This window comes from Pipistrellus hanaki (genome assembly GCF_964339955.1).
Source record: "Pipistrellus hanaki genome assembly, chromosome: 4".
Taxonomy (NCBI): Eukaryota; Metazoa; Chordata; class Mammalia; order Chiroptera; family Vespertilionidae; genus Pipistrellus; species Pipistrellus hanaki.
The window spans coordinates 5,591,263-5,613,102 of record NC_140506.1 but is presented as its reverse complement, the minus strand read 5'-3'; the positions used below and the strand labels follow the sequence as shown (position 1 = coordinate 5,613,102).

The 21,840-nt window shown below is 48.2% G+C and overlaps 1 protein-coding gene across 2 annotated transcripts in view; it reads right to left on the bottom strand.

Annotated features, from left to right (window-relative positions):
* The window catches only part of EGFLAM (EGF like, fibronectin type III and laminin G domains), a 124,940-nt gene extending 107,365 nt beyond the window's left edge, over positions 1 to 17,575 (bottom strand). Inside the window, exon 1 of one of the 2 annotated variants that reach the window (XM_084880566.1) lies at positions 17,246 to 17,575. In XM_084880566.1, coding sequence (XP_084736692.1) covers positions 17,246 to 17,342 — 97 coding nt within the window. In that variant the 5' untranslated portion in view covers positions 17,343 to 17,575. The remainder of the gene's footprint in view (positions 1 to 17,245) is intronic. The other variant, XM_084880565.1, reaches the window with a different exon arrangement.
* Between the last annotated feature and the right edge of the window lie 4,265 nt (positions 17,576 to 21,840).

The following is a 21,840-nucleotide window of genomic DNA, read 5'->3' as shown; positions in this document are numbered from 1 at the left end:
ATAAAAATACAAATAACTAAAATATTTGCTACCTGGCCCTTAACAAAAGTTCACTAACCTTGGCTCTAAACGATCAATTCTTCACAAGGCAGTGCTTTATGAGGTATGGCTGTAACTGTGCTTTTTAAAAATGTTCGGGAACGTCGCCATAGTAAATTAATTCCTCAAGGTTATCCCTAACAATGAGAGGCAAGCCAAGTGATTAACTAAGCCACGGATACTGTCTTATGACACAGATTCCCCTCAACTTCCCCTTCAGGAGTGCCTCCTGGAAGGATGCATTTAAGAGCATGCTGTGGAGATGCTCCGGATGGGCATTCTGATCCTGTACAACGTCCTCTTTTCTCAGCCTTGGCACCCTGTCTGTCACCTGCGGATCTCGGACTTCTCCCAGACCCTGCAGGCTGGAGCTAATCAGGATGTGAGAAGACAGCCTGGGCCACCTTTCACAGGTCCTTTGTTCCTCCAGCCACAGCCCTGCCTTAGGGAATTGGCTGGCGGTTCATTACCTCTCAACATACAAGCAAGACCACACGCAAAGGAAAAATAGATAGTCAATGAAAGCAGAAGTCTCGACCTACCCCATGGTCACATAGGTGGTGGGTCTAGCGGACAGAGCACTAGGCCACGGGTCAGAAGAACTAGGCCAGTGGGTCTTCATGCTGAATTTGTCACTCACTAGGCAAGTGACTTACCTTCCTAGGCCACACAGGGTCAGACAGCTATCCCTAAGGTCCCTTCCGGTGCTAAGATTCTAGGGCTCCATGATGCCAGCCTTGGGACCTGTGCCTGCCATGTAGCAAGTACTATATGATGTTCGATATGCTATTATGCTGTAAATGCATGATTCTTGCCTTTAAATGGGAATGCAGACTCATCCTCATTATAACAATCCACCATTTAAAAGCAAATTCTAAATAACAGAGCATAACCGTAAGCAATGAAGACTGGAATTCCTGCTGGCCTCCTCAATGAGCACAAATGGGTCACGTTGGTGGGATTTTTTGTTTGTTGTTGATTGTGGTTCTTAGATTTAAAACCCAAGCAATTACCCTTCCTATATGTCTCTACCTGGATAAATGGTTTCTTCAATAGCCTATGTTTTGAACTGCAAGTAGATAGGTCCACCACCCCCCACTCATACTGCTATAAATCTTGATTCAAGTTGGGACTGTGAACTGGAATTCAGGGTTTGGACTATCCAAACATCCTTTGCCTTCTTCCCATAACATATATAAAAGCTTTGGGAGAAAGGGTTGTCTATTGTGAATGAAAAGAGGCCACATGTTAAACCTGACAAGCTCAGGGGAGGCCTGTGTGGTGACCTTACAATCTCAGAGACCTAAAGTAACCACAAAGGAAATTAAAACTTTTTAACTAAAAGCAGTTTATGGTGGGTCGTCTTGTCCTACGCCGGCATATAAAAGTCAAAAGTCAATCTTTACCCAAATTGAGCCTGTCAATTGTCTTTTCACAACTATGCTAACATATGATAACATATCTTTGGAATGTCAAAATAATGTTCCTTTCTCTGGATTCTCAAAGCTCTGCAGAGACCACAAATTCCCTCATTGTTATTGAGTTAATTGTTGACTGTTAAGTATCCTGCATCCCACCCAAGTCAAAGAAGTATGTTCTATCATTTTCCTGTTTACCCCATCCCAGAGGTTTCCTGGCTTTGCTTTCTCCACCTCCCTAACTATCCCCAATGGATTCCATGTAACCTACCTAGGTCTCCTCTCTTGATTGTGATGTGTAAAACAATGCGCAAAAGTGCCATGCTCTGCAGCATCATCTCAATGCATTGAGATTTTCCTTCCCAGCAAATGTCGACAGTTTGGCTCCAATAAACTCACCAAAATTCTCTATAGGTTTGAATGTTTCTTACGTTGACACTATCAAAATGGTAAATGGTATTCAGTCTTGAGTTCCCAAATAAAATTATTCAATCTGGATGTAGGAGAACAGTTAGTACCCACCATAATCCCTCAGGCCTTGCCTCGGAGCTGGCCAGCCCACTTCCAGCTACCAATCTGGTTAACTTTCTATCCAAGAGACTTCTCCAAAGACACAGAGAGAGGCTCAGTGGCAGCCAGCCGGCAGGTTGGACGTGTGTGGAAGTAACAGCACCCTTGCCGCAGCCTTCTTCCAAGAACGGAACAAATGAATGTAAATACCAAAGCCTCACCCTCCGGCAGGATAACTCTCAGCCATGAGTTCTATATCACTTTCTAGAGTTTCTCCCATGAGTTTAAACTCTAATCACCCACAGTGTAACTCGTTTGATGCGAAAACCATGGACTCCCTGTCTCACTTCCCCACTCCCCTGTATTTTGTTTTTGTGTTGTTTTGTTTTACATCTCAAACTATTTTAATTCAAATCTTTGTCCTATGGTTCCTTAATGCGGAATCCAAACAAAAACAATGGGTATAACCTAAATAATTCTTTTAAGTTTGCATAATAAGCATTTTCAACTCTACTCGTGAGTAAAATATCAGGTACAAGGTACTTATAGTCAAGAAATCAGAAGAGGGTCTAAAAAAAGTCAAGAGCATCAAAACCAGCAACAAACCTAAGAAGTGGGAGAAAGTCCAAGTTTGCTGGGGTCTTTCCTTCAGATCAAACTCACTAGAGTCATAGAGGTTAGTTTGACTAACCTCAAGAGATAAAAAAATTACCTTCTCGCCGAACCGGTTTGGCTCAGTGGATAGAGCATCAGTCTGCGGACTGAAAGGTCCCAGGTTCGATTCCGGTCAGGGGCATGTACATTAGTTGTGGGCACACCCCCAGTAGGCAGCTGGTCGATGTTTCTTTCTCATTGACATTTCTAGCTCTCTATCTCTCTCCTTTCCTCTCTGTGGAAAATCAATTTAAAAAATAATAAAAAATAAAAAAATAAAAAAAATAAAAATAAAAATTACCTTCTCTTCAGTACATATGTATTCCAGAAACCTCTAGGCTCCCACAATTTCCTTTTGTTTTGTGTTTTGTTTTAGGGAGGTTTTCTTGTTAATCCTCATCCAAGGATATTTTCCCGTTGATTTTTAGAGTGGAAGGGAGGGGGAGAGACAGAGAGAGAAACATCGATGTGTGAGGAAAACATTGATAGGTTACCTCCCTCACATCAGGAGCCAGGGATCAAGCCTGAAACCAAGGTATTGATATATATATAAACGTGCCCTTGACTGGAATCGAACCAGTGACCCTTTAGTCCGAGGGCCAACACCGCAACCACTAAGCCAAACTGATTCAGGCCAGAATTTCTATTACCTGCAATTATTTCTTGGCTCCCCACAGCAGTGGGCAGGTTAGCTTCAATGGGCTCCTATCCAAGAAGCCTGCAGATTTGGGCCCAGAGATCACGCTCAGTCTCAAAAGGTCCAGGTTACTATTGTTCTTGTAGTTGATCCATGAATGTACAGCAGGCATCTTGCAGCTAAATCAGACCTGACCTTCAGAGAGCTCTGGGTGCAAGCTAAACACAAATCAAACCCTATAGTTATGCATAAGGAGAAAAGTAGCAGAAATACTGCATATATTAGAAAGCATTGGTACCAAAGGTATCAATTAGGGTCCCAGCAGAAAGAAGAACTCACTTAATTAAAAAAGAGTTTAATTAAAAGGCTAGTCACAAATGTGTGAGCAGTTTTAAGGACCAACCAGGAATAGTGATGCTTCCAGAGGCCAGCACCAATGAGACACTGCCAATCCACCAGGGCAGGAAGTGAAGTAGAAAAATACTAGTTGGAGTCCACAGAGTTGGACACCATGGAGGGCTGAAAGATGTGGTTCTTGCTCCAACATTAAGAAGGGTTCAGCCATCTGGATAAAGGCTGTGTGTAGATTAAATAAGAGTCCAAAGACGAAAGATATTTTTTAAAGGCATTGAAGCTTTCAGAGGAGCTTCAGCTAAAGGAGCTAAAGTTTCTCCTTGTCTCAGGACCCTTGCTTTTTATTAACACAATTTGTCCTAAGTCAAGATGAAGATAATACACTTCAAAGGGTAGGGTTCAGAAGCATTGTCAGATTGGGGAATAGCCTACAGCTATTTGGGTGTTTGGCCAACAGGAGGCAATAACGTGTAGATGAAGAGGCCCTGAGCTGTCTGGCAGCAAACCATCATCCTACTCAGGTTTGGGGGAAGTGCCTTTCAGCCATTCCAACAGATGATTACATATATGACTCAACCCTTGTTGAGTCCTCAAGTTCCATCAACCTTTTGATGAAACTCTTGTAATTATGACATGCTGGAATTGGCTTCCAGCATCAGAGGAAGGAGGAATCCAGAAGAAACACACCGGGTTTTCTCCGCACTCTCCTCCGACCTCCTTCTGATGCCGCCCCTGTCCCTGGGTGGAACCGAAAGAACAAAACAGTCTGAGTGGCGCAGCCGCCAGCCCCAAGAGCACAGAGCAGGGCAGGGGGAGCAGAGAGTGGAGTGAGAAGCAGGATAGCATCACAGGACCCTTCAATGTGTGGGTGCAGAGCAGGCCTTGGGGGAACCCCACTCATGACATGTCAGACTTTGCAGTCATTTTGCTCATTTTCTTAATCCTTAGCTCATCTTTTCCATCACTTTCTTAGGGAAAAATAATCAAACACAGAGAAAAGTGGAAGGGCTTTGGAGTGAACATGTGTAAATTCACCACAAGGATTCTGCCATCAATGCTACTGTACCTGCTTCACCACCTACATACCCCACACTCTATCCCTCTCTCCACCCACCAGTGAATCTTACTTCTGATGTATTTCAAAGTCAAGTTCCGAGAGCAGTAAACCCTCCCCTAAATACTTCCTCATCATATCCTTTACTTAGCTTTTTTATTTGCTATTACAATGCAACTCCTTTTCAACTCTACTTTATCCATATATACGCAATAGAGCTGAGTATATGCCAAGAGCTAAATATATGTAATTGGTGAATGGGTCAATCAATTTGCTGCTTCAATTGGGCCATCCAGAGGCATTCATTTTACCAGGCATATTGGTCCTTTCAATGGCAAAGACTGCAGAAACCTTTGCAAATACTAGCTTTTGGCCGCTTTGCCTTCCAGGGATTACAGAATTGATCTTTGTCCACAGCCAGGGTCAGCACAATCACACCGAAGAGGAATGCTGAAGGCCCTGAGGACTGTTTCCTCCTGACCTCTCAGCCAGATCTCATTTCGAGAGATGGACTGCCTTCATCCCCTCCTGCAGCCCGACCTTCTCAGTCACCGCCAATGCCATTCCCACGCAAGGCCCAGGTTCCTTTCTTTGGATCTAAAGACAGATGGGGAGGGAGAGGAATTGAACATTAGACTGTTTCACCTCCTCACTCCTCCCCTATGTTGATGTATGAGTAGTAAAGGTATTGCCTTTGCTTCTTAACCGCCAAGACGTGATAGAAAGCAGGTCTGAAGCAGCCCCACATGTTACTTTAAGCTCTACCTGTTCTCCGGGTATGGAAAATGACATATTTCAGAGAGTAGACTCAATCAGACACTCCTTAAAAACCCACAATTCCAATAGCCTGTGGCAGCACAGAGGTAGGACTAAAATTACACACTGATGCAGACAGACTCCCTGGGCCCTTTCCTTCTCTAAATCACACTGCAGTGCGTGTTTTCAAATGTCTGCTCAGGTTAAGCAAAAAATGTTCACACATGGAAGTGACCCCTTTTCTGAATTGTACTGGAGGAAGGAAATGAATTTGGGAGTTGGGAGCAGGATCAAATCATTCACACGATGATCAAACATATTTCCCCCAAACGAGGCCATCGTTTTCCATTCTATAGCTGTCTGGGAAAGGCTGGCAGCACGGGAGACACTCCACCAGATGATGGAGAAGACACAGAAGTGAAGACATCATAGTCCTTTCCTTGACAAAGTTACAAATCTAATAGAAGGTACGGGTCAGATACACTGATAGCATGACACAGGCAGAACGGGAGAAGGCCAGAATGGCTGCTGGCTGGGAGAGGGCATGAAGGTTTCACAGAGCAGGGGGCAATGGTACCATGCTTTGAAGGGTCATTGCATTTGGGGGTGGGGGCGGGTGAAGAGGAGGTCCATGAAAGAGCAAATGATCTCACTTGGCTGGATGGGATGCAGGTGTGTATCCAGTGAGAAGACAGGAAAAGTAAGTTGGGCCATATGTGACAGACCTCAGATGCTCAGCCTTAGAGTTTAGAAGGCAACAGAAGGCCAGAAAAGAATACGAAACACAAGAGTGATGAGAACTGCATTTGGGGGAGACCATTCTGGCCAAGAATGGTTGACTCAACATGGGGAGAGAGTAGACAGCACAGAAGCAGCACCTTTTCCAGGCATCCTCGAAATGCCACAGGAAAGAAGGTAGCTATGGGAAATAACTGCTATTCCAACTGCTAAGAGCCTCTTTTTGGGTAAGGAGCCATACAGCTGATAATTCAAAATCTACATCTACCACAGGGGCTACATAAAAACATGTGATCATAAGTCTTTCTTCTTGGTTGTGTACAAAGTCCAAAGCAATGTGGGCTATTTTTATTAAGCTCTAAGCTGACTCTAGGTCTTTCATCAATGACATGAATGTGATGACTGATCTAGACACTAAAAGTCTTCTATAATAATGTAAAATTAAGGAAATTAAATTCTTTTCAATTCCATTTTCATAGGAGCCTAAGTAAGCTCAGTTATACATTTGTGTCAATGCTGTCAGTATTTGAGGTTGTACCAAACATGACAAGCTATCAGCTCTCCAATTACATTGATTCTATAAACTTTAATATCCTACCTGATATGGACTGGCTCTGAAGTGCCCATTGTGACCAAATGTTTCTGTACTTTCTTAGGAGCATTTCCGTCATCCCATCATCTCGTTTATTTATTATGTAAAACCTTTGTGGCAGCTACTATGAGCCTTACATTTCAGGTGAGAGATCAAAGATATGAAGAGACTAAGTACTCTATCAGAGGTCAGACAGCCATAAATTTCAAATTTAAACCTAGGCCTGTTTATAGGATTCTTGTTACCATTCCTGCAAGCTGAAGGGATGTGTGTTACATGAATAAGTTGTCGTCAAAATCCATCAATTACTTTAAAATAACCATCAAAAGAATGCTTCCTTGTCCACCTAATGGATTACTTATTTACACCAACTGGGAACTCCTAGAACCTCCCAGAGATGTTTGAGAAACTAACGGAAAGCCCTGAAACTTCAGTGATGCCACACTGAGGTTCCAGTAAATACGTTTGCCACAAGGAAGGTGGCTAAATAGTGGTGAATGGGAAGCTTCCGGCTGAGTCATCTCGGTGGTTGTCTACAAAAGACCCCTGGGAACTCTAGCTCGCACCTTCAGGGACCACAGCTGTTTCTCAGCTGCAAACAGCCCCTCAGGCAACATGTACTTTCAAAATGCATGAACCTGCCAGGAGACGGAGTGAAGCAGTACCAGTTCATTCTAAACAGTGTCCCTGATATGCAGGGACCCTGCCAGGAAGGGTGGCGCGCCCTGTTGGCAAGGTCCCTGATGATCGTTCAGGGCTCAGGGCTAGACTCAGCACTCTGCAGCGGCCATGCTCCATCCCATCAGCTGCGGGAGCACCTCTGGATTGATGGGAAGCCACAGGCTGGAACCCAGGATGACCTGGGTTCATATCCTGGCTATGCCTGTTTCCTCTTTGCTAAATCATCTGCTCCACACTTCCTAGTGGGGCAAGGGTTACAGGACATCAATTCTCTGGAAGTGCTTGGAGAAGGGCCATGGCCCCGCTAAATGTAAGTGTTTATTTTCACTGGGGGAAGTCCACATCACCTCATCCCCACCAGAGTAGGCTGTGGTGTCTAAAAAATATTTTTTAAGGCCCGAGAAATCATTTGGTCTGGCCCAGCCATGGCATTAGGGGTGAATTAAATGTTTGACCAAATATAGCAGCCTAAATTTTAAGTTGATAATTTTGTATGGCCTGCGGGTAATGTTAACAATACCCAAATGGCCCCTGGCAGAGAAAAGGTCCCCACCGCTGCAAGGATCTATTTCCACCTGTTTTCCTGGCAAATAGGACCAAAAACAAGAATCAAAGTCTAGCGAAGCTTGCCAAAACCGGTTTGGGCCAGGGGATAGGGCGTCGGCCTGTGGACTGAGGAGTCCCAGATTCAATTCTGGACAAGGGCATGTACCTTGGTTGCAGACACATCCCCACTGGGGGGTGTACAGGAAGCAGCTGATCGATGTTTCTAACTCTCTGTCCCTCTCCCTTCCTCTCTGTAAAAAAATCAATAAAATATATATTTTTAAAAATTCTAAAAAAAAAAAAAAAAAAAAAAATATTTTTTACATTTTCAGATGCATCTCTCACTGAATAAATTATTCTGCCCTGAATATTCTTTAATATGGGGCACAAATAGAAAGAGCTTCTAGAAAAACTATGTGTCGGGGAGGGTGGGGGGAAGGAGATGTGTTCTGGCTGTTGCTGTGCCTTAAGAATATTTTCTGCTTGCCCTAGCCAGTGTGCTCAGTTGGTGGGGCATTGTCACCAGTTGGATTCCCAGCCAGGGCATATTCCCTGGGCTCCATCCCCAGACGGAGGTGTGCTGGAGGCAGCCAATCTATGTTTCTCTCTCTCTCTCTCTCTCTAATTCACTCTACCCACTGTATATTTTACTTTTATTGATTTCAGAGAGAAAGGAAGAGAGAAAAAGTGTTAGAAACATCAATGATGAGAGAGTATCATTGATCAGCTGCTTCCTGCACACCCCACCCTGGGGATGGAGCCTGCAACCTGGAGGCTGAACGGAAATCGAACTGTGACCTCCTGGTTCATATTCAACACTCAACCATTGAGCCAAACTGGCTGGGCTGGATATTTTACCATTTAAAAGGAACTAATTTTACTTTTTTGTAAAATGTAGGCAATATGCAACAACAAATAGCTTATATCCATGGAGCCATACACATATTTTGGGGCCCCACGGCAAACAGACCCAAGTCAATGGGATGGCTTAGTTTGGGATCGTTTGTTGAGTAACAGTAGCCCCCAATAAGGAAAACCAGATGTAACTACCAGCGTTTCAGATGAACTCCAAGGCACTGCATCCCAGACAACCCCCCACAGCTGGCCCTCCTCCTCTGCACATCAATGAACTCCAAGCATGTCCCAGCCTCACACAGAAATCTCTCACACAAGCCTTCTTTCTCTTACCTCCCATGACACCTTGGCGGCCCATGTAAAGATGGGACATGACAACACAGAGGTATTAAAGACACCGTTTGGAAACCAGCCCAAGCTGTCCAACGAGGAACATTCACTTCGGGCTTGGAGGAAATGAAGGACACGTGCTGCGTCGAGCCCCTGAGGTTTGGAGCTGTTTGGTCCAAGCACCTTGCTGAGGCAGATGGGTCAATATCCCAATGGGCCCTGGCTGGTTTGACTCAGTGGATAGAGCATTGGCCTGCGGACTGAAGGGTCTCAGGTTCAATTCCAGTCAAGGGCACATGCCTGGGTTGTGGTCTTGATCCCCAGAGTGGGGCAAGCAGGAGGCAGCTGATCCATGATCCTCTCTTATCATTGATCTTTCCCTCCCTCTCCTTTCCTCTCTGAAATCAACAAAAACATATTTTTTTAAAACATTGGACCCGCAAACGAGCTAGCAGGACCAGCAAATGAGCCTGCCGTTGGCTAGGCGAGGGACACACAGGCCTGCATGGGGTGCAAAGCAGCCCCTGCTGGCCTGGGCTGCATTCTTATTTTTGCCCAGCTTATAACCTTTCCAGCTAATCCCACATTTCACCAATGGAAACGTTATTTCTACCATGATTTGTGCTAATTGACAGACCCTCTGGTTTGGATTTTTGATAACATCCCTTCAAGTATTTTCCCAGCCACCTTTGAGAGTGGCTTTCATTTCCAAGCTCTTCAAACAGGAGCAAACCAGCCCTGGAGGGTGAGTTCCTGGCTATCAAGTAGGAGAAGTTGGAAGCATTAACCACGGGTACTGCACCCTCACCTACGGAGAGATTAAAATAGATGTAAACTCTTACACTGGGGCTAGTTTGTCTCCTGGATTACTGGGAGTATTAATTAAGCACCCTCAGGGTAGAGATTAAAGTAATTCACACAGTGACTGTTAAAATAAATCACAAACAATAGAACAGGCATCTAATTCACAGCCCTCATCCAATTTACTTATGTCTCTGCTCACCCTAAGAATTATGAGCAAAGGATCATGGGACCTATTCCTAAGTGTAAGATTAGATCAATAAAATTAGCCATCTGTCCCAGGAAGGTTTTAAACTCAGGTTGTCTTTAAGTATTATGTTTCCAACTGTCCAGATGTTACAGAGAAGTGCCTGCTGCTACCACTCCTTCTGCACAGTGTACACCATTAACGGGCTAATATAAACATATGGCACCGAGAAAAATAAATAGCATTAGCATTGCATTCAATCTGATTCAAGGGTTTGGATGCCCTGTCAGCAAACACAAGTGTTAAGATTTAAAATTGCTCGGATCTGCAGAGTCAGACGAAGACAGAATCTTCCAATGTCTTCAGGGGAGTGGAGAGAGGAGAGAATGGAAATGAGATCAAAGCTTTAGAAAGTGTGTCCTTGCTTGTTCCCGTTGGCTAAGGTAATAATAATTATTATGATTGTTGTCAGATAAAAATATCCTATCTTTCTGTACCACTTTAGCTTTCAAAGCACTGGTCTGCTTTATTTCCTTTGATTCCGGAAAAAAGCTGGTAGGGTTTTCTGGGGTAAGTGGAGGACTTTTTTCAAAGCTGAGAAAATGCAAGAATCATTCATAGAGAAAGGAAGAGCCACTGGGTCTTTATCTTTCTACATCACAGGTAGGGGCTCTGAATTACTCCTACTGACTGATTAATGAGCAAACATGGGCCATTTCTTAGCTTTCTAGCTCTGTTGACATTCTCACCAACTCTCAATCACACCTCAGCCTGGGTAATTCTCTCCCCCACCACCACCACCACCACCACCACCTCCACCACCACACCCTGCAAAACTTGCCCAAGACAATTACTAGGCAGAAATCATACATCGCCCTTGGGGTTACTGGTTCTCAAAGAAATTCATTCAAGCAAGACCACACACTTGGCACAAATTAAAAATCAAGGCACGTGGTTGACCAAAGAGTCCTTCTGATTTGTCAGTGAATTTACCTGAAAATGTTTACAACTCAGTAAAAATTAAATCACATGCAAGCAATCACACATTAACATGTATGGAAAAGGATAAAAGTGCATGACTTCCCAAGTGCCTGTGTTTATCATTCACCATGGCTGAAACACAGTCTTTTCGTTAACCTAGTCATTCAGGTTTTCCCCCCTGTTTACAGTAAATTAAACAATCCCTGTTTCATAAATATTGCCTTCAAGCTTCAGGGTTCTGCCCCTTTTTAATGCCTTGGTACACTTACTGCCTCATTTAATCTTCCTTTGGACTTTAAATGGTAGGTTCTTTCATTATCCTGTTTTTACAGATGAGGAAACTGAGGCTCACAGAGCTCATACAGCTTTCTCTGTCACCAAGTCACCAATAAAAAAAAGTCAGAACCTGAACCCAAATTTGCCGAATCTCAGAGTTGGTGCTTTCTTTCAAGCCTTCCTGCTCAGCCAGCAGAAACCAGCCACGAGGACAGGGAGACAGCTGGGGGGCGGAGTGGGCCTGAGGGAAGTGGGGAGGAGAGGCTGGTTAGATGCAGCTCGGCATGGCTTTTGTTCATGCTGCTGCAGGGTTTCCCTCTTTTGGTGCAGCCATCTCTCCATGACTGGCATGGGGAAGGCAGGTGGGTAGGAGGAGGGTCTGCTCGGAAGAGATATCTCTCCGGAGCCTCCAGGAGGCCACTGGAGTCCCACAACAAACCTTCAGAACACCCGCAAAGAGCCTAAGCACGAGGCTGCCTGGTTACAGTGCTGGTGCATGTTGTTGCTGGGAACCCACCTGGTGTGAATGAAGAACCAAGTGGAGACATCGGTGGTGCTCAGAGTGCCTGGGGTAGAGGCCTTGAGGAAGGGAGGCAGCGGGAGGAGCCCAAACTCTACGTTGTCAAGTATTGTCAAGTCTCAAGGTGTGGACTTCAGCCTACATGCACTAAGTCACCTGAGGTTCCTGTCAAAAAGGCAGGTGCCTGGGGCGCGCTCCAAGAATTCTTACCCACATGGGAATTGCTTGCTGGGGTCAGAGGCCTGAGACCTTCTGAGGTCAGAGACCTGCCCTGAACCAGCTTAGGAAGGTGCGCCCTCTGCTGGCAGCACTTTGATTTGACTTTCACCTGGTCCCATACCTCATTCCTCCACTCATCTTGGCTTCCCCAACCTATGAGATCAGGGGTTCTTCAAGGTGGCAATGGCTTCCAGCTCATTTCATAAGGCTGGGGCCACACTCTGTGGTGCTTCTTCAAACCAGAGGACCCCAGCCAATGGAATCAAAGATGGCTCTGGGGGTTTCCCCTACAACTGCCCTGCGGGCTCTGTAGTATCTCCTCCTCCTTTTCCCCTTTCTGTCCCTAAAACAGCAGGTGCACTTCCGATCCCTGCAGCATGACATGCCGCGACTGAGACAAGTGGCAGGGGTCTTGGCCAGCTCCAAAGACCTGTTGCGACAAGACATTACGTCATTCATTTAGTCGACTGGGAGAGACGACAGTCCTGCTTGCCGAGTGGGTGAGGCAGGAGAATACAGAATATGCCAGGGTAACCCTGTGTGAGCCGAGGCCCTATATCAACCTCAGATGCTCGAGTCCCTATCTTCCAGAAATCTGGTTCTTACTCACCAGACCACATTTGAGCCGTAGTAACTCGTGAACAGATGGACAATCGGTCCCCAAAGAATTCTAAGGCTATGAGAGCCCTGGCTCAGGGTAAGTAACAAAGACAAAAACACCACTCAGTTCTTTCCTGGCCAAGTCACTCTTGCGTGAGAAAGAATTCTGAGAAAGAAGTACTGCCTCGTGTTTTACTACGTTTACCCCTGACCTTGACTTCTCTGTCCCTTCCTTGACTTCTTAGAAAACCAGAGGGGTTAGGGGAGAGAGGAAGAGGGTGAGAGACAGAGAGAGAGAGAGAGAGAGAGAGAGAGAGAGAGAGAGAGAGAGAGAGAGAGAGAGAGAGAGAGAGAGAGAGAGAGAGAGAAGGAGAGAGACAGAAGGAGAGAGAGATGAGGACTGGGCTTCTTTATAGGGATTAGATATGATGAAGGGCAGGAGGGCTGCTGGAATGAAGCGGAAAAGGAAGGTGCTTCTGATGTGATCCTGAACAGACCGAGTAACTAGGTGCTGGGATGTACACACAGGAACCCCTCGGAGATGCGCAGGTTCGGTTCCAGATGACCTCAGGAAAGCGAATATTGCAAAAAAGCGAATCAAAGTGCACATAAAAGTTATGTGCACGCTACACTGCAGTCTGTTAGGTGTGCAGTGGCATTATATCTATCAAAAAAAGCACATACCTTAATTTTTAAAAGTTGCTAAAAAATGCTAACCCTCATCTGAGTTTCCAGTTAGTTGAAATCTCTTGGCTGGTGGAGGATCTTGCCTTCAGTTTGTAAATAAATACACAATATCTGTGCAGCACAATAAAACGAGGCGGAGCATGGATGGTTGGAAAGGGAGAAGGAGGGACATTCAGAAGAGACGAGCCCCCTCAGTTCCTGTGCTTTGTGCTCTGGAAAGGGGATACTTTTGTCCAATTGTACGGATAGAGAAATACAACGGGAAGTACAAAGGTAAGGATTAGAAACCTGCCATCTCCCTGATGATGACCGTGGAGCCCCAGGTCCTCCGGGGAAAACCTCACATTCTGAACCCTAACCTGACCTTGTCCCACTGACCCTGGGACATCAGGCAAACAGGAAAGGAGGAAGGAGGGACGGACCCTCGTGCGGTCCTCCAGCCCAGAGAGTTCATCAACACCGGGAGGTACCAATCCGCCTTTGGGAGCTGGTGTGGCCCGGTCATGGTGCGTCTGGCCATCCCTCCCCCTCTTCCTGCCCCGCATCAGAAGGCTCACCTGCACTTCTCCATGAGACAACATAAGGGAGAAGTGCCACAGACCACATAAGAGGGCCTAGGTCGAGTTCAAGTTCAGCATCTGTCAACCAGCACAGTCCCTTACCCACCCTCAGCCCAGCTGTAAAATAAGGGCTTTGCATGTCCTTCTAGGTCTACGATTCTAATCTGTAATCTGAAAAGAAATGAAGGACATCCAATAAATGGCATTTCCAAGTCCTGGGGTATGATGGAGTCCTGGCGATCTTCAGAAGCCCCCTTTCTACCTCCAGCTACTCCAGTGGGATCTCTAGTCCCGGCCAAGCCTCAGCCCCCAGGAGTTCAACGAGAGAAAGCGAGGTTACAGCCTGACTCCTGTGGATGAGGTCAGTAGACAGTAGCTCCAGAACTCCCTAGGGTACCTTTCACACTGTTATCTTCGGAGGCCTGGGTGCAATCCCAGGTACCAATGTTCAACAGCATTCAACAGGCTCCTCCCACAGAGCAGCAGGGGTAACCCCCTGCCAGGCTCTGTCTCTGGGAGGGCCCCTCTCCAGCCAAGAGGCAGGCTCTCCGTGCCAGGCTGCACACTCTGCCCAGGAGCTGCTGGGAACTGTTTCTGGTCCCAAACATCAGAGCCTGAATTCCCACACCCCCATGTACTAGCTGTGACCTCGGGGGAGATATTGAATGCCTCCAAGCCACCATTTCATCTTCAGCTAAACAGGGGCAATAAAGGCACCCACCTCACAGAGCTGTTGATCAAATACATCTGAATGTGTCAAGTTCTTAGAGCAGTATAGCAAACACTTAATTGAGTGTTATTATTTAATTTGACTTAACTTGAAAACTGACATTTCTTGTTTTTCGTGGAAAATGCAGAGGTTCCTTTATTAATGTTCAATTAAGAAGATGAACTGTCTTGGGGTGTCTCCAGAGAAGGTGCCTATGTTGGACCCAAATCAGACTCATAACTGAAGCTGCGACTTGGCTTTGTGTCACCAGACGTAGGCGGGATGGGGAACTTTCAGGCGGATTCTGACTACAAGGCTTCTCCAGCAAAGCTGGACTTGTCAAAAGTAGATTTCACAGTGTGAGGGGACAGACAGGGCCACCAGCTAAAACAGGACTGCACCACCCACATGGTGGCTACACTGCCTTCCAAGTACTGCCCACAACCCGACTTCTCCTGAGGAAACAAGGCACACAGACTCTCCCTATGGATCCTCGCAGGGCTTGCCGGTGTCTGGGGAAGATTATAAATTAGCTGCTTGCTGTTCACATTCAGTTTTTAATCTGGACCAATTTTCTGGGTCAAAAGCTGGTCTTTCGGAGGGATGTAAATGAGCCCAGGAGGAAATCCCCCCCCCCCCCCCCCCAGATTTTATAAAGTAGCTGTCATTTTAATCGCAGCAACTTTCCAACCTGGAAGCCAGTGTCTGGTTAAAATTATAAAGAAATGAAGCATTTAAGCTGAGCATAGTCCAAACGCTCCTACCACCTCCAATTGGATGTGTTTACTAGTAAGACGCTAACGTGTTTAACAGGTGCAAGAGTTTCCACTACCAAAACCCCATCTGCGCTTCAGATAACACCAAAGAGGCATCTTCATGGCATGAACGGCAGAAGGAGGCTCTGAATGAACCAGGTAGGAAATATTTCTAGCAGAGGAGCTCCAAAAAGAATACGAAAGGAAACGTGATGGATCGTATGAGCAGTTTTATACAGCAGGGTTTTGTAAAATGCTTTGTTTTAAACATCTGCTTTAAGGCTTGACATCCTTAAAAGAACATTGCATATACTGTTGATGGTTAAGAACTACTATGCATTATTCAAAATGGTGAGTGGATGGTTTTATGTGAATAAATAAACCCGGAGAATGTAATTGATCACGATGTGGTTACTTTAAGGAGGGAAGTTAGAAAGCGGCCCTTCTCTGAAATCCTGCTAGCTGTATGTATGTGTGTGCATGTAAGAAAAGACACTAACATAACATTACGTTGGATGGCTGCTATCATCTCAGGATGAATTGAACAGTGGAAAAGGGAAATAGAATAGCTCATATGTTAAGTATGCTGCGAATTATGCTAATGTTCTCCATCCCAAGGCAGGTAGCAAGGTGATAACAGATACCGTCTGAAGAGGGAGGCTGTCTTCCAGAGCTGAACGGCAACAAGTCACAGCGCCAAACGGAGAGAGATCCTTGACCCGCGAACACATGTAAGCGGCCATATGGGAATCTGCCAAGATTATTTCCTCTGCCCTCTCATGAATTTCCCCGGGTTTGTCTCTTAGAAAAACATGATTCGCGAAGACAAAAACTGCACTTTCTGCAAAGTTTTGCAGGCTGCATCGGAATAAAGTTATATTGTTTTCCATTGTGCATGAGGCTTAATTAATCCCATAAGACAACCTTGCTTACAAAGTGAACTAAGAAAAAAAAAACACACACACACAGACTTTCCAGCATTCTAAATATAGTGCCAGCAAAGAAAAATAAAAACCGTTATTCGGGGCAAACAATGGTTAGAACTTCATTGCTTAGCATGTTAGACTGCGACAACACAGGCCAGATCAGAGTAAACAAACTACAGGAAGACTTTTTACGGGTGAAACCAAAGGAAATGCAAGTTCTTCTATTTCGAGTTCTCTCCAACTCCTCATGGCCCACCACCCTGACATTTGGGTTGGAAGCTCAGAGCAAAGGCAGAAGTTCACAACAAGATGAAATTCTGGGAAGGCATCCTCAGTCAGCGCGGAAGAGAGGATCCTGACATTAGAGGCCACATCCCCCCACGGTGCGTGGGCTGCACGGGGGACTCAGGCAAACCTTCAGCCACTTCACAGGAAATGGCTGGGCTCTGGACAGCGCGAATTCAGTAAGATGTTTGCAGACACGGGAGGAGCTGTCTGCCTCTGCACAGTTGCAATCCTCTGTAATTGAGACAGCATGATCGCTCCCCTCCTTCCCTCCCAGGTCTCCGGGATCAAATGCAGAGCCCTCTACCTCCACAGAGCCTGCATAATAGATCATTCTTTTAACAAACACATATCCCTGGAACACCCCCCCCCCCATCCCCGCCTGGGGTTGGGGGCGGGAGGGGGGGGGCTCATGTCTTTTCTCAGCCCTGGGCAGCGATGATCCCGGTTACACTGGCGCTGGTGAGGGGGGAGAGGCGGCGCGTGGACCGCTCTGCGCCCTCGCCAGGAACCAGGACCGGATGGGACCGGGGCGCTCTGGGCGCGGCGCTCCCCCAGCGCGCGGGGCGTGTTACCTGGTCTTCGGCGAGCTTCCCCCAGCCACACGGAGCCGGATCGCAGGCTGGAAGCCAGGAGCAAGAGCCGGAACAGGATGCCTCGGGTGAAATCCATGTCCCCGCGGGCTCCTTGCAAAGTTTCCCCAAGTCCCGGGCGCACGGAAAAGGGGCGTCTCCTGGGGGGGACGGGGAGGACGCGAGGCCCGCGGACCCCGTGGCGGGGCTGAGGGAGGCGGTGAGGGCTGCGGGAGCTGGACCAGCAGCCACCGGAGTCCAGGAGGCAGCACCGCAGCCGGAGGTCGGCGGGCGGAGGGAAGCCGGTGGCCAGCAGCAGGGCTGGGGGCGGGAGGGGGAGGAGGGGGCGCGGCGAGGAGGCGGGGGCTGCGCAGGAGGCCCGCGGGGAGGGCCCGGCTGGCCGCGGAGGGAGGGAGGGAGGGAGAAGGAGGGCGGGCGGCTGGACCAGCCCGGGGATGGAATTACAATCGGGTGGAAGTGAGAGGGGCGGGCCCGGAGACAATCGACTGTGCGCCTACCTCTGGGCACGACGGCCAGCCCACCGCCCCCTCCGAGGACCCCTGGCTCAGACTCAGCCCTTCCGGGCTGGGGACCCAGGAGGGGCCTGGGAAGGGCAACTCCAGCCCCTGGAAACGCAGGGCAGGAGGTCAGGGATGGCCAGTCCCGGACCCCCGGCCGCGGTCCTCCCGCTGAGATGTGGCTGCACCTCCCCCGCCCTGGCTGTGCGCTCCTCCGGCTGCTGGGGGCTCCCACCTGCCTGGGGGTTTCCCAGCACCTCCCCGGGGGGCGCCCCAGGGGGAGTGAGGGGGGAGAGGGTCTGTGGTTTGCAGGTGGGTGCGGGAAGGAGGGAGGGGGGGGCGGCCGTCTGGGCGCTAAGAAGATCAATGGGACTTAAGACGCGCAGATGGAGAGCTGGTGCCCCACCACCCAGAGGCCACCTCCGGGGAGATTAAGGCCCGGAGTTGGGGAGCGGGGCCCTTGGCTTTCCTTCCGGGGAAGGCACCTGGAGCCCCTGCAGGGTTGGACTTGAAACTCCAGGTTAAGCCTGAGACACTGGGGAGAGAGAAGCGAGCTTGGCGCCCTGGAGGGCAGAGAAGACCTGGCTGGGAGCTGCGCGCGGGGTCCCGGTGCCTGACACTGGATCGATCGGGGTTCCTGGGCTGGTTTCCCGGCCCTTGGAGACACCTGCGCCTCCGGATTTGCTGCCCGAAGGCTTAGCAAAATGTGCCTTTTGCCAGATTTTCCTGGGATGATACAACAAATAACCCATAACCCGGCGAAAAAACAGCTCCCAGTGCGGGGAGGGGGAGGGGGGAGGCCCTGGGGAATCGCCGCAGAGGAGGACTGAGGTCGCTGCCCCAGGACCAGGCGCTGAGGCTGAGACCCTTCCTTCAGCCGTGGTCTGGAAGAGCCCGGGGAACACCTGGTGACCGGTGTCTATCTCTCTCCCCCAATGAAGTTCCCGGGTGGAAAGGTCTGTCCAGAGGCGGATCTTGTTTGTCAGCAAAGCTGAGCATAGATTCCCTGATGGTGGCGTTCTGGGATGTGCAGCTGCCCACACATAAATGCCAGGGCCACTCCTACTTGAGTATTGGGAAGTCATAGCTGTGACACCAGAGCTTGACCCTTCCACAGATCTGGACTAGCAAAGTCAGGAGGGACTGTGCTCTTTACTCCGTGGCCATAACAAAGCCTGCCTGGGAGCCTGACAGGGTGACTGTCCCCAGGGCGCTGTCTCAAAAGCAGGGGTAACAGACCCTAAGGATGATGATCACCGCCCCTAGAAGACATGGAGGCCCCAGCCCTTCCTCCACACCCACAGGGACCTGCATTCAGCATCCTTGCAGGTCAGGGGCCTGGGTTTGAACTCCAGCCCCGAAGTTGTTAGCAGCTCTTCCCATCAGAAGACATCTTATTTAATAAAATAGTAATATGCAAATTGACCATCACTCCAACACACAAGATGGCCACCCTCATGTGGTCAAAGATGGCCACCTCCATGTGGACATAAAATGGCCACCACAAGATGGCCAGTAGGGAAGGGCAATTGGAAGGAACCAGGCCTGCAAGGAAGGGCAATTGGGGGCAATCAGGCCAGCAGGGGAGGGCAGTTAGGGGTGATCAGGCTGGCAAGGGAGGAAAGTTAGGGGTGACCAGACCAGCAGGGAAGGGCAGTTAGGGGCAATTGGGCCAGCAGGGGGCAGTTAGGTGCCATCAGGCTGCAAGGGAGTGGTTAGGGGTGCTCAGGCTGGCAGGCAGAAGCGGTTAGGGGCAATCAGCCAGGCAGACAGGTAAGCTGTTGGGAGCCAGCAGTCCCCCCTTGAGGAATCCCAGATTGGAGAGGGTGCAGGTGGGGCTGAGGGACACCCCTCCCCCATGCACAAATTTTGTGCACTGGGCCTCTAGTTTTCTTATATCTGACCTCAGGTGGCACCCACAACCAGGCAGGTGCTACCGAGAAGATACCTCCCAGGCTGGTTCTGCCCCTCCCTCTTCAAACATGATTCTCCCTGATGTGCACATTTGGAAGTAATAATAACCATTAGCACGATGGCCAGCATTTATCTAACAGACCCTCTGAATTGCTCACTAATCCCAACAATAGTCACCCCTCGGGTATCGTTAGTAGCCTTCTGCCATTTGACAGATGAAGAAGCCGAAGCTCCGAAAGTGAAATAACTTGCCCAAAGTCCTGCACTCCCAAGGGACAGACTCTAGGTTGAACCACACAGTGGGTTCCAGAGCCCAGGTTGTGAGACAGGCACGGGGAGAGCTGACCCAGAGGGGCTTCGTCCTGGGCCTTCTTGTAGATCTTGGTGAAACATAGGGCCTGGAGAAAGCCATCAGCGAATTCCAGATTTTGCTTTCTCTTCACATATGATAAAATAGCACTGTCTAAGCCAAGTCACTTTTGCTCTAATATGCTTTCTGAGAGAGCATACGCAGTGTCCATTGCTCATTGTGCAGGCCCGACTGCAGCCTGGCCGATGCCGTCCTCCTCTGTCCGCACCGCCTCCTCAGACTGGGCCCTGGGCCCCCTTCCATCTTCGGCGGAGGGCCTCGGCAGTTTGGGAGCTGGCCTGCTTTCTGCAGAGGCCCCTCATGTCTCCTGCTTGCAGGATTCCCTGTGATCGTTATATTCTCCTTGGGAGGCCTCCAGAGCCCTGGGGCTTCAGGCCATCGAGTTAAGAACCTGCTTCCTGAGATCTGCTCCTGCCAAAGCGAGGGCACACGTTCCCCTGAACTTGTTCCTTTCCTTTGCCAGTCAAACCGCACCCCCCAGGGTTCCCTCTTCCAGTTTGACAACCAGCTCATGGCCCTTGGAAAGACGATGAAAGACAAACAGAACAGACAGAATGCTTGCCTTTCACACTCTTCCTGCCTCTGGGGGGAAGAGCGCTAACGAGGGCAAAGAGGCTCTGAATGTTTCATTTTTAAAAATCTGTTCAGATTCACTGGAGGTCTAAACTCAATTAACAAGGTCACCAGCAGAAGACCGACCTGCCTGCTCTGCTCAATATCATGAAAGAAGACTCTGACCCTTGCCCCCTGGAATGGATTTGGAGGTTGTCAGAAGAAAGTGGAGGCGAACTTTACCAATTACAAAATATTTAGAAAGTCCCTAAGCGAGAGAAAAAGACAGCGGCAAAGAAATTAGCGTTAGGTTTAATTTAGTTTTTCAGGAGGTTATATGTACAGATAAAATTTGAAATGTGTGTCTGGCAGCGTGTGGAGTGAAAGTGAAGTTTCCTTTCACCCCTTCCTCTCCCAGAGCAATCACTGTCACCAGTTTTTTATGTATCTTCCAGTACAGATTCTAGGAACAAATGTGTACACGTATATTTTACACAAGCAGGAGCGTCTCGTACAAGCTCTGGAACCCGATCCTTCCACATAAGCACATCCAGATCTCCCCCTCTTCCTAACTGCTGAATTAAATATCCTAATTATCTGTTGTATAATGTACAGCAATTTGACTCCCCAGGGGCAGAACTGGAGTGACCAGGGTAAACCAGCTGGTATTCCCAAACCTGTCCTTCCTTCTGCATACATTTCTAGCAACACTGGTTAAAAGTGACTGGGAATTATAGTTAAGTTGGGTAACCTGATGATTCTCCAGACTTTCATTTTAATGTGAACTTTTAAATAAATAAGGTGATTAGTCCTGAGTGTATAATTCAATGGGTTGTCACAAAGGAAATAAATCCACGAGACGAGCCTCCAGATCATGAACCAGAACCATGCCGGGCTCTAAGAACCTCTTCATTCCTCCCGCGATCATAACCTACCCCACAACCGAACGGGAACGCCTTTTCCTGATTACTAACATCTGCATTAGTTTTGCCTGCTTTGACCTTTTATGTAAATGGAATCCAGTAGTTTACTCCAGTTTTGTAATCATTTATGTCTAGCCTCTTTTACACCATGTTATGCTTCAGAATTCAGGGGTCTTCAAACTACGGCCCGCGCGCCACATGCGGCCTGCAGAGGAGTCTGATCCTGCCCGCCAGGTTTTTTGGGCAGTGAGCGCAGCCGAGGTGTTACAGTAGGGATTAGTAGTTCATATAGTCCGGCCCTCCAGCTCTCTGAGGGACCGT